This window comes from Lasiodiplodia theobromae (assembly GCF_012971845.1).
Source record: "Lasiodiplodia theobromae strain AM2As chromosome Unknown scaffold_29, whole genome shotgun sequence".
In the NCBI taxonomy this organism is placed as follows: domain Eukaryota; kingdom Fungi; phylum Ascomycota; class Dothideomycetes; order Botryosphaeriales; family Botryosphaeriaceae; genus Lasiodiplodia; species Lasiodiplodia theobromae.
Window position 1 is genome coordinate 129271 of NW_023336494.1, and position 12368 is coordinate 141638.

General features: G+C 53.9%; 3 protein-coding genes across 3 annotated transcripts; 2 read left to right on the forward strand and 1 right to left on the reverse strand.

Moving 5' to 3' along the window:
- Nucleotides 1–1648: 1648 nt before the first annotated feature.
- Nucleotides 1649–3141, forward strand: LTHEOB_8873 (Acyl- desaturase; the record flags this gene model as incomplete). Its single annotated transcript, XM_035518398.1, has 2 exons — nucleotides 1649–2130; nucleotides 2181–3141. 2 exons carry the CDS (start codon nucleotides 1649–1651, stop codon nucleotides 3139–3141), a joined length of 1443 nt encoding a protein of 480 aa, XP_035369772.1.
- A 905-nt stretch (nucleotides 3142–4046) lies between these two features.
- LTHEOB_8874 (Tyrosyl-DNA phosphodiesterase) lies at nucleotides 4047–6182 on the forward strand (the record flags this gene model as incomplete). The annotated part of the gene is made up of 2 exons (XM_035518399.1): nucleotides 4047–5337; nucleotides 5512–6182. The coding sequence occupies 2 exons, from the start codon at nucleotides 4047–4049 to the stop codon at nucleotides 6180–6182; spliced, it is 1962 nt and encodes a 653-aa protein (XP_035369773.1).
- Nucleotides 6183–6789: 607 nt separating this feature from the next.
- On the reverse strand, nucleotides 6790–9132 carry LTHEOB_8875 (Heterokaryon incompatibility protein; the record flags this gene model as incomplete). Its single annotated transcript, XM_035518400.1, has 1 exon — nucleotides 6790–9132. One exon carries the CDS (start codon nucleotides 9130–9132, stop codon nucleotides 6790–6792), a length of 2343 nt encoding a protein of 780 aa, XP_035369774.1.
- Between the last annotated feature and the right edge of the window lie 3236 nt (nucleotides 9133–12368).

Consider the following 12368-nt stretch of genomic DNA (forward strand, 5'->3'; position numbering starts at 1 on the left):
GTTCATCGAGAGGAGTGCCTTTCGATTCCGAAGACTCTGCGTTTGAGTTGAGTCTCAGGGCCGCCTGATGGCCGAAGCTTCTTGATGATTCTCTTGCGCCGCCGCAGTGGCGTGACCCTTTTCGCAGCCAACGCCAGAGGGAGATCTTTGCACACATTTCGTTATCCATCGACCACGACGACGAGCCTCATCCGCGCAGAGCGCAACCAGAATTCAGGTTCCGGCGTTGGAAGATGTAAACGCGGATGCCACACTGCTGCCATTGCGCAAGGCCGGGAACCGAGTTCCACATTCAGACGTTGGAAGGTGGCAACGCGAATGCCGCAGCGCTGCCTCTGCACTGCAGATGCAATTTCCTGTGCCGTGGGTGAAAACTCCTTCGTGCTGGCGGCGAACCGAGATCTAGCTTCAGACGTTCGACCATACCGCCGACGGCGTTGGCGGCAAACCGGTCCCAGAGTAGTAACAGGGGCATACGAAATTTCATCTAACTTACCAACAAGCGCAGCGGTTTAGACTGCGTAAGTAGGAGACACAAAGAGTCATGACCAAAGCCACGGGTCCTGTCTCTGCAGGTTGCTGCCACAGCATGCCGACAGCGCAGCAGATACGTGTCTCGGACTGGACCAGGCGCGATCACCGGCAGGCGGTCAAGATATCATCAAAGCAGATGCGTTGGGATTCCAGCGCAGGCAGAGGCGACGCCAGGTGGTCGTAGGCCGGTGAGTAGGTAGTGCACGCGGGCGAGGGGATGACAAGCTAGCCTCTGGCTTCAAAGGCACGCCGCTCGAATACTGCCGTTTACGCCGCCGCCGGGAGGATGATAGACCGTTCCCGGCACATGCTACGGCCGTGTGTCGAACGCTACTCTCAGTAATCGGCGGCCATGTGAAAGCCGGGTCACAGACAGCTCCCCACATGAAACAAGCCTTGGTAACTGAGGTGGTCGTGATGTGCTACAGCGAAGGCGATTGGCGGCGGCGGCCCCCAACAACAACAGCTAAGCGATGATGTCTTCGAGTGCCGAGGTCAGTCGCTGATTGGTGTCGGGCATGTGGACTGCGGATCGCTGCCCCAGAAGCTCTGCATCCTGGAGTTGCCACCATAGGGCTGAAGGGGCGGCAGCCGCACGCAGCTCGGAAGCTGACAGAGGCGCAGCTAGAGGCGCAGGAGAGTTATGCGGGCTCAGGGCGTGCCTCAGCGAAGGCCGGCATTTTTCTTTCTCCTTCTCGTGGCGGGCGGGCGGCAGCGGACGTTCCAGGTCGCGGAGCAGGAACAAGGGCAGAAGGAGCCTTGGGGCCCTCGCTTCCGGCTGATACCCGCGCACCTGCCGCGACGGTGGCGTTCTGGCGAATCACAGCCGCCAACGCCGCGACACGCGGCCCGTGCCCTCATTTTCGTTGAGGGCGGTACTGCTCGGTGTTGGGGAGAAGCTGGGGAGCGGCTTCAGCACGCACAGCACCCACCACCTTTTTTTGTTTCGCCTCAATGTCGCTACCTAAATACTACCTTCTCCGCCGCCCCCTCCACCTTCCCTTTTCTTCAGCCCGCTCGCTCACTCCCTCCCTCCCTCACCCTCCGCCCTCCGGATAGGCACACTTCGCGGCCACCACTTCACCCGTTGCTGCTGACGCCGTCCACTGCGACCATGCCCTCGCACCAGCCTGTTGCCGGCGACGAGGCCGTCAAGCCCGAGTTCCTCTCGGAGCAGCCCTCGTCCATGGCGAAGACTTCGGAGCCCAACCGCAACCCGAAGTACGACCCGGCCAAGAAGCACATCACCGAGTACCCCATCACCCGTCAGAACTGGTACAAGCATGTCGACTGGCTCAACTGCTTCTTCATCGGCGGTATTCCGCTGATGGGCTGCATCGCCGCTTTCTGGACTCCTCTTACCCTCAAGACGCTCCTTTGGTCTATCCTTTACTACTACTGGACTGGTCTTGGCATCACTGCCGGATACCACCGTCTCTGGTCTCACACTTCTTTCAAGGCCACTCTGCCTCTGCAGATTTTCCTTGCTCTCGTCGGTGCCGGTGCTGTTGAGGGTTCCATCAGGTGGTGGTCCCGCAACCACCGTGCTCACCACCGCTACACTGACACGGACAAGGACCCCTACTCCGTCCACAAGTATGTTCATCGTCCTAGCCATCACGTTACTCTTCTAACCTTCGTTCTAGGGGTCTCCTGTACTCGCACATCGGTTGGATGGTCATGAAGCAGAACCCGAAGAGGATTGGCCGGACCGATATTTCGGATCTGAACGACGACCCTGTTGTTGTCTTCCAGCACCGCCACTACGTCAAGCTCGTTCTCTTCATGAGCTTGATCTTCCCCACTCTTGTTGCCGGTCTCGGCTGGGGTGACTGGAAGGGCGGTTTCATCTACGGCGGCATCCTCCGCATCTTCTTCGTCCAGCAGGCCACCTTCTGCGTCAACTCCCTCGCCCACTGGCTCGGTGACCAGCCCTTCGACGACCGCAACTCTCCTCGTGACCACGTCCTGACGGCTCTGGTCACTCTCGGTGAGGGCTACCACAACTTCCACCACGAGTTCCCCAGCGACTACCGTAACGCCATCGAGTGGTTCCAGTACGACCCCACCAAGTGGTGCATCTGGACCTGGAAGCAGCTCGGCCTCGCCTACGACCTGAAGCAGTTCCGCGCCAACGAGATCGAGAAGGGCCGTGTCCAGCAGGCTCAGAAGAAGCTTGACCAGAAGCGTGCCAAGCTCGACTGGGGTGTCCCTCTCGACCAGCTTCCCGTCATGGAGTGGGACGACTACGTGGACCAAGCCAAGAACGGCCGCGGTCTTATTGCGATTGCCGGTGTTGTCCACGACGTTACCGACTTCATCCAAGATCACCCCGGTGGCAAGGCAATGATCCGCTCCGGTCTCGGCAAGGACGCCACCGCCATGTTCAACGGTGGTGTCTACGACCACTCCAACGCCGCCCACAACCTGCTTTCCACCATGCGTGTTGGTGTCATTCGCGGCGGTTGCGAGGTCGAGATTTGGAAGCGCGCCAACCAGACCAAGGGTGTTGAGTACATCAAGGACTCGCACGGCCAACGTGTGGTTCGTGCTGGTGAGCAGCCTACCAAGGTTCGCCAGCCCATGGTCAGCGCTGGCGCGGCATAGGTGCGATAAAGTTCAACGGATCGGAAAAAAATATCACAGGGTTGGGATAGTGGTGTGAACAAGTCTTTTACAGTTCAGCGAAGTCTGGACTTTGTTTTTAGAGAGGCGTTTTCGGAAGGTAGCGGGCATTTTCCATTTTCACAGGGTGAGACTGTATCTCACCTACCGTAGTTCCCAAGGAGAGCACGGATTGGGCGGACTTTTCGAGTTGCGAATTGCAACTCTAATGGTTATACTTAGAAATTGAGAGTCACATCACTGTGACACACATTCATCGCTCACTCATTTGCCAATGCCAAAAAACGGTCGTGATTTCCTCCCGCTCCTTCAGACTTAAACGGCAAATGCTGAAAATAGTTCACTCGCAGTCTTACGTGTGTATGCAGGCGACACAGTGACTTGATCATGTACCCGCATCCTTCTTTGTCGTTAGAGTCGCACTGCGCTAGCCCTGAATCCTTCTGTCCCCCAACAACCGCGTGCGCTTTTGCTCGTTCGTAGACTCTGCCGCTGCACAACAACCACGGGACATTCCTTCCCGACCCAGCAGACAAAGCCAACCTACTCGTCGCCGCCCCCCAGCCACGCCCGCGACTACGCAAGGGAGACAGCACTACCGCTCGAGCAATCTCTGGGCCGCATCCGCCGACGGACGTTCGGCACATTGGACAACCAATAGCCTCAAAGACGCTGACAGCCAAGCAGGCGGCCTGCATCTGCGGCTTTCTGGGCGCGCCCCGGCTGGCTGGCTGCCGGGACATCGATTTCTGACGCGCACGCCGCCGTCATCACCATCGGTGGTGCCTCTCAGATCAGGTACGACCGCACCACGAAAAGAGCAACGGCACGTGACGTCATTCTTCGTGGTGGCCGAAGGCAGCAAACGAAACTTTTTCACTTTCGCCATGCAGCGCAATCGAAGAGCCGCATTTCTGCCTCCGAAGGAAGAAGACCTGGAGAGTACGACCGATGAGGACAGTACGACGGACGAGGATGAGGATGATGGGGGCGGAGGTGGGGGCCAGGTTGGCGGCCATGCTCGTCCTGCGCGCCACCAACAACGGCCGGCGAAGCGGCTGAAGCGGGACGATGACGCTCCTACGGGTGTGGCTGACGATGGCTCGGATCGGTCTGGAAAATGTGGCTCGACGCCGTTGAGGAGCTTGGAGAAGAGGGTCAGTCCGCCTGCGACGAGGGAGACAAGAGCAAGTGTCACTTTTGGTAGTGACGTGGAGACGGAGGATGAGGACGAGGTGGAATCTGAGAAGGAGAAGGAGGACGGTTTGGTGCAGCATGTGGCGGGACCAAGGAACGTCAGAGTTACACCTACGGAGGGTCAGCTAGAGGAGACCTCTTCTACAGCAATCACTCAGAAAGGCACGACGTTTGTTCCATCGCCAATCCAGCTTACGCGCATACGCGACCTTCCTCCAGCTGCTAACATAGATACCGTCGCCCTGAGAGATATAGTGGGCGACCCACTGATCGTTGAGATGTGGCAGTTCAACTACATGTTTGATATGGATTTCCTGATGAGTTCTCTAGACGAGGATGTAAGGAGAAGTATGAGAGTTAAGGTCATACATGGAAGCTGGCGTAGAGAGGATGTCCAGAGACAAATGCTGGAGGAATGGGCCAAGCAATACCCCAATCTCGAAGTTATCCAGGCTTATATGCCTGAAGCTTTCGGGACGCATCACAGCAAAATGATGATCCTCATCCGTGCAGACGATTCGGCACAAGTCGTCATTCATACGGCCAACATGATCGCCAAGGACTGGACTAACATGACCAATGCTGTCTGGCGCTCCCCGCTTTTGCCTCTTCTACCCGAAAATACTTCAGAATCTACCGCAGGCAACAACGCCAACGAAAGCGGCAACATCAAGTATCCCATTGGCACGGGACAAAGATTCAAAGTCGATCTTCTTCGGTACTTGTCCGCCTATGGAAAGCGTCTCGCCGCCTTGACAAAGCAACTCGTTCGCTATGACTTCTCTGCCATCCGCGCTGCACTCGTAGCAAGCGTACCACGCCGCGTAAAGCTTGATGATAGAAATCCCGATGAACAGACATCTTGGGGCTGGGTTGGGCTGCGCGAGGTCCTCAGCCAGATCCCACTTACTTCGACCACGAGGCCGAGCAAGGGTATGGCCGTCGCCCAGGTCTCCTCAATCGCAACACTTGACCAAGCCGGTGCGTGGTTAGAGCATTTCCGCTCCATCTTAGAAAGCATCAAAGAGGGACCATCCCCGACCTTCTCTTCCCTTTCTACAACTTCATCCACAAAGCCAGCCAATGCCTTATCTTCCTTCCAAAAAGCTTCCAACTTATTGCGTCCCTCATCCGGGGGAAAAGCCACGCCTCCAGACTTCCGTATCATTTTCCCTAGCGTCACTGACGTTCGCACCGCTCTCGACGGTTACCGTGCCGGTGGCTCTATCCACTTTAAAACCCAGAGCGCGGCGCAGCGGAAGCAGCTGGCGTACATGCGTCCGGATTTCTGCCGCTGGAACACCAGCAAGAACCCGATGACGGCGTTAAGGAGTTCTGCTGCACCGCATGTGAAGACGTATGTGCGGTACGCAACCACGGCTAGGGGCGATGGCACAGAGCAGACAACGATCGATTGGGCGATGCTGACGTCGGCAAATCTATCGACGCAGGCGTGGGGCGCGCTCCCAGCTGCTGTGAAGACTGGGGACGGCGAAGCCAAGAAGGGGAGGAAGGACAAGCAGGATGGAGAGAATGGTAAGGAGGTCAGGATTTGCAGCTGGGAGATTGGCGTGGTAGTGTGGCCAGCATTGCTGGCGGAAGGCGAGGAGAGAAAAGAGGCGGTGATGCTTCCGGTATTTGGAAGGGATATGCCGGAGGTGGACAATTTAAGAAGTGATGATGTGGGAGGTGAGAAGGTCGTGGTGGGCTGGCGCATGCCGTACGATCTGCCGCTCACCCCGTATGCGGAGAATGAGGAGCCGTGGTCTGCGACAGCGAGGTATGATGAGCCCGATGTGAAGGGCTGTGTCTGGCCGGGGTTCTGAAGAGGATCTAGCGGTTGGTCGCTCCAAGCATTACCCGTAGAAGCAGGAAAGAAATACACCGCCACAAGGAAATGAAACCTCAGATTCAAACAATTAATTACTTTAGCAGAATCCATAAGCGTGAAACAAAATCCACCTCTAATCAACAGTAGCAAGGCAAGTCTCAAGTGCTTCATGTCACTGATAGATGAAAGAATTTCAAGCTATTCGCCTCCCTCCCGTTTACTGTTTGCCACCGTTACGTTTGCTGTTTGATGGTCATCTGGCAGCGTATATATTCTACGCTGCCTGCAGATATTCCATGGACCGTTTTGCGGATTCTTCACTTACGTACCTCTCACTAATTGTACCATCCAAAAACGAGATCATTCGATCAATTAAGCTAGCTTTTGCTATCATTACAGTTGAAATTCGTCATATACGGTTTCAAAGTCCATCGTAGGCTCCATGAGATGAATTAGTATTACTCTATGGCATAGGCCTTCTTAAAAAATTATACTGAGCAAGTCTCTAGAATGAGTGCGCAATCTGCTGAAAAGGGACTACATTCTGTACGACTCGAACGACATGCTGAATCAAGTGCTTTTTTCGAGTAAAATTTTAGTCATCAAGTCCCATTCCGTAGGCCCGGGGGCCAGGCGAATGTGACATCCATTTCCGCTGCCCGACTAAAGAAGCAAAGGCCGTTTAACCAGCGTTTTGTCCGCAGCATCGGTATACCATTAGCTCTTTCCTCGTCTACTTCAACTTCCAACGAGACATACTTGTCGATTTGACTTTCTTCAATATTCCGATCATCATCCTCAGATCGTCCGCTCCAAGCTGTGAAGGCAAATGCGGGTATTGATGTGTCGAAGTTCAATACACTCTCCTGCGTCGGTGGTGGTAGGTCGGGAGTCCCGGAGCAGCTTCTCCTTGCACAAGGACCACCGGAGTGATGTTTCCATGAGCTCTGAGTGCTGGGGACGGAGTAGTCGATTTCCTGAACCTCACGTCCGCCGATGAAAATTGCCGTATGTGGTTCTGCTGTTTCCTCGTCATCTTCCTTCTGTCCATCCCATAAGCGACCAAGGAAAAGCGTGTAGCCTTTCATAATCCCGCGTTCCAGATTTTTCGCCGTCATGCGCAAGTGGGTTTCCGCAGGAGTACAACTCTTAGTGCTCTCGCCGACGGCATTCTTCTGTTCTTCCAAATCAGAAAAGTAATTCTTAGATTCCAGTAGGTCTGCTAAGCTGTGATGCTTCAGATGTCGGAGCTTAACCCCAAGAGCTTCCAGAGGTGATTTCGGGGTTTTTGGTTCATCTTGGGTGATATTTTGAGGTGCATGTTGATCCAGGGAATGGAACATGAGATCATCTGTTGAGATTTGGTGGTCCAGTTTCCACAGCCAGCCGCTGGTTGTAACGCCGTGTTCCGATAGCTGTATGTCGACAAAACGGCAAGTTTTCAGGAAGGTGAGCTGACCTCTCTGCAAAGGTGGGGAGAAGTTATCCAAGGATATTGCCTTGAGATACTCAAAAATGTTCATGGCCTCGAGTTCGGCCGGCGTCTTCTCGACGTGAGTTTTGTAGATTTCGCCATTGAGTAGCCAAAGCGCAAGTATGCAAACTGCAAGACTGATGTCTGACTTGCTCAGACGGTTGGTGTCCAGGCGGACGCCATACTCGCAGCAGTTGGATGCTATTGGCAGCAAATCAGCGCGAAATCTGGCGTTCCGATGCGCAATATCCTCGAGGATCCTTGTCGTCATGGTGCGGGAATAATCCGATGCGCTGGAAATCCCATCATACAAGATGGTGTACGAATACCGTCCAGCCTTCCGAATAACAGTCCGACAAATGCCCTTCTCTTCATTCGACACGAAAGCGCTCTTCATGTAGGCCAAGCAGAACCGCGTAGCCGCCTTGTGGAACTCGACCGAGCTCACCATCAGCTCTCCCGGCACATCGCCCGTCCGCCAAAACTCATACTTCCGCTTCTTCCTCCACCACCGCCTGTCTTTCAGCGGAATCAACAAACTCATCTTCGGTCCCGCGCAATAATCCTCCTGAAACGTCCACGCGCGCTCCCACCACGGATCATCCGTCACTTCCCTCAAAATCCTCAACGCGGCCCTCGCCGTCCCCGCATCCACGCTCTCCTTCAACCTCTCATCCCCTGGCCTGCTGACACCGCCGCTGCCACCGCCGCTCTTGAACCCCGGTCCGCTCCCGCCCTTCAACAGCTTCCTCATCATCACCTTCTCAAACAGCCTCAGATCCTCCTCGCTCCCAACCGGCCGGAACAGCAGCGCGACCGGCCAGTCGCTCAGCTGGTACACCAGATCCATCGTGTTCAGCGCCTGCTCTTTCTCGACGGCTGCAGCAGCGCTATCATCGTCGTCGTCGATCTCCTGCGGCACGCATTCTCGGTCGATCCAGAGGCGTGCGCAGCCCAGCGCCTCGGCGCAGCGCCACGCGCGGTCGAGCACCACGTCGCGCACTGCTGACACGCTGGTCAGCATGCGCGAAGAGGCGGCCGAGGAGGAGGATGATGAGGAAGAGGCGCGGATGCGCCAGGAGCCGGTGGCCGGGCTGTCAAGGGTGCTGCTGGTGGGCTCCTCACTAGCGGCGTCGGCGGTCCACGGATAGGAGATGGCGATGTAGTCGCCGCTGCGGCCGTTGACGGTGGTGCGGGCGAGGGTGCGGGTGGTGGGTGTCGCAGTGAGGTGGTCATGGGAGGAGGAGGTGTCGTCGGGGTGTGATTTGCGCTTGCGCGCGAGCGGGTCGTGCGTGGTCAGGCATTGGAGGTTGGTGATCCAGGCGAGGGATTTGAGGTTGTGGAGGAGGTAGTGGTCCTGGATGTCTAGGAGTTGGTTGATGAGGTTGTTGTCGTCTTTTTTGGATTGGTGCTGGTCAGCACCGCTGCTGCGACTGAGGTCCCGGAGCGAGAGGCTGAGGTCTGTGTTCATGTGGGGAGAAAGGTTATAGGAAGGGGAACTTTTGGGTCATGTATTTGACTGCTTAGACCGGGTAGTCGAGTGTTTTTGGCGACGAGAAAAGAAGGTTGATTGTCGTCGTCATGCAGGTGCAGATGCAAGAGACGGGCGCTAAGCCTCTTCTTCAAAGGCGCGAGACGATCTCTTTTGGCCCCCACTGTGGCTTGAGCTCAGACCTCTCCAAGTGACTTCATGAAGCATTACTTTGTATTCTGCTACCTAAGCTGCAGGCTCGCACCTGTGTTTTCACAGGGATATTAAGGAATTCTACGGTTGGGGCAGCATTTGGCTTAATTTCTTTGCGCTGCTCTTGCAGAAATACCGTGCTTCAAACTCCGGACCCAAAAATATTTCCATAAGCAGCTTTGTCTATATTTCCAAATCTAGGCCAAACCTTAGATACTCTAGCTCTCTGACACAAGCATCTTTATATTAGCACAGCTTTCATTAAACTCTGCCATAGCGGTAGCTCTATCCACAAGTTGCTCTAAGTGTTCTACAGCATGGTAAAATCCAAAGACACTTTAAACAACCAACTTAGCAACTATGAGCTTTACCACGAACTTTAGTGCCAACAGTACAATTCGATAAAATAGTAGTTCACTAGCCGAAAAGGAAGAGAAATTCTAAATTGTAGATTTCATCGAAACTGTATAAGTCCTTTGACTGGTCTTTCTAAAACCACGATATTTTGACTAAATAAAACCGGAAGCCACCAACAAAATTCCCCACAAGCTATCAGCGCTAATAAAACTAAAGTTGACGGATATCATAAACGGCAACTTGATTTGCCGTAGTGACTGCAAAGGCAATCCAGACCGTCAGCGAGACATGTACATTCTGTCCAATTAGTGCTATTTGCCGTTACTAGCGCCTCCCGCTCATTCCGCTCATTTGGCTCATCCAGCTCACCCGGTTCATCCAGCTCATCTGCCTCATATCATGGTCTCCATGTTTATTAAACTTGGTGTGTTTGGGTCACAAGTCCCACAGAGGGATTTTCTTCAAGAAAGCGGCTTTCTCCCGTATCATGGCGACGGAAATGATGCTGGCAGTGTCCACAGAAAAGGCGCGTAGTACCACCACACAACTCTCTACCGTGTCTGAGAGTTAACTAATCAGAGTTGAAACGGCTGTTTCAAAATGAAGGTCAAGGAGGAGATGAAAAGGGTCGAGATGTGAAGGTCATGAGTAGCACGTCTCCACCAACAATCACTTCATCATAAAAGTGATTATTCGATGAAATAATAAAGATTGGAGATGCCGTTCTCATTGCTTGAATTCCGACTTCCTCCATGAGTTCCTTGATTATCTGATTGAGGTCCACGATCCGAGACAAAGATGAGCCGAGACTCCAAAGTACAGTGCGTCACTTCGAGGGCCATCGAGTTGTCAACACTTTATTCCAACTACACTTGACTGTATTCGCCTCCATGTCACCCGCCAGGCTGACGAAATGCTGGTATTGGTCCATCCAATTCTTTCCCCCATGCTTTTCAAGCTTGTTCCTGAATTCACTCATGATACCATTTGCATGCGTAATTTAATCTCGTCCGCATCTACCAATCGGGGGGACTGGATTGTTTGTCTCTTGTACAAGCATGCCGATGTTGATCTTCAATTTGCTCTGAAGACATTGAATCCTCTCTAGCCAATTGCTTGAAACCTTGTAAATATTGCTGTTGAGCTTCCAAGATAACTCCTCGGTAGAGATGCAACACGGAAGCCGAACTAAATCGCGAAGATTGGACATAAAACAAGCGTACGGTCAGCAGCATAAAAGCTCCAGACGCTTAAATGATTCATAGAAATCAAGGGAGCAAAGGCTCCCACCAGGCTGTGATCGGCGGTGTCAATTCTGGACCGGTAGTTTTGGACAAAGCTAGAGACGGCCTTGCATGTAAGCATTTAGAGAGCATGCACGACTGAGTCCTGCTGCCTGTTGCTGGCGTGATCAGAACCAATTAGGGAAAGCTCTACTTTGCACGTAAACGTCACTGAATCGCGCTCCGATATTGCATATGCGGGGTATTTCATGACGGCTCATATGAGCCAATGAAGACTGAGCTGTGCCGAAAAGGAGCTTTAGTAAATTTGACCGCATCTTGTAAGCTTGATTTCCAAGCATTTTTTGCTTGTCAATTGGTAAGCAATAATTGCGTGTATCTCCACAGCAGCGCCTTGACTCTGGTGCTGGGGTAAACTTGAGTCGCGACTGGTGGCCGCACCATGCAAGTCTCGCCTGCCCCACACATTCATAAGCCGGAGCTTGCGGCACAGCAGGTCCAAAAGACTTGGCTCTTGGCAGCTCTTTTTCAAACGACGTATGGCCACGTTCCACAGGTAAAGGAATCAGGTGTTGTGACGTAGATGTAATCTTTCGAAACATGCAACAGCATTCGAAGGTGTGCTCCGACTACCCACGCAAGCAAACTGTAGTACTTCTTGCGAAGCATTCTTACGAATGTACGTCTTTCGTATGGCTCATTTGGTGCTTATCTCCGGAGATATCCAATCCGGGATCGTCAAGGTGCGACAACCTGCGAGGAAAGTCGGTGGTGCGCGGCGTCTCGTCTCGGCGAGTTTTGTAAATTCACCGAGATGGTGTTCGGTCTCTTCAGAGGTTACGTGGACGGTGACCCTGATGTATATGCGGCAGATCCATAAACCTGCTGCGGTGAAGTCAATCGATCCGGCCTATGACAATCGGTATCTGCCAAATCTCCATCAGCTATCATATCACCAAAGATCTCACTGCGGGTTTGAAACAGTTTCACAGCCGATCTCTAAGCACAGAGCTTAGCCGCCCCAACATGTAGGAGCCCCTATTGTTTCTGACCACCTCCAGCCTCCATCTTGCGGGTGGTTTTCCAGCCTAAGAGCAAATTTTCACGGCCGGCGCTCCTCTGTGCATCTAGGCAAGCCACGGACATCCACAGTCATGCGTGGCCCTGCATGGCCTACAGCCCAAGTCTTTGCAAAGGTGTCCAGTTCTCCTCCACCGCTATCACGCACGCTCGTGTCAAAGTGGCACGCAGCCCCGCCTTCGAGCTGATGGGTCCACCGGGCTATTGACCGCAAGTGCACCGCCTCCGTGTAATTTCGCCGGGTGTCCGCAACGATGGAGTCAGTCCGAATGATGGGCCCGGTAGTACGCGTGGGTTTGTTGAGCAGAAGAGAGGGCAAGAGAAAGTGCTACGCCAAGCGTG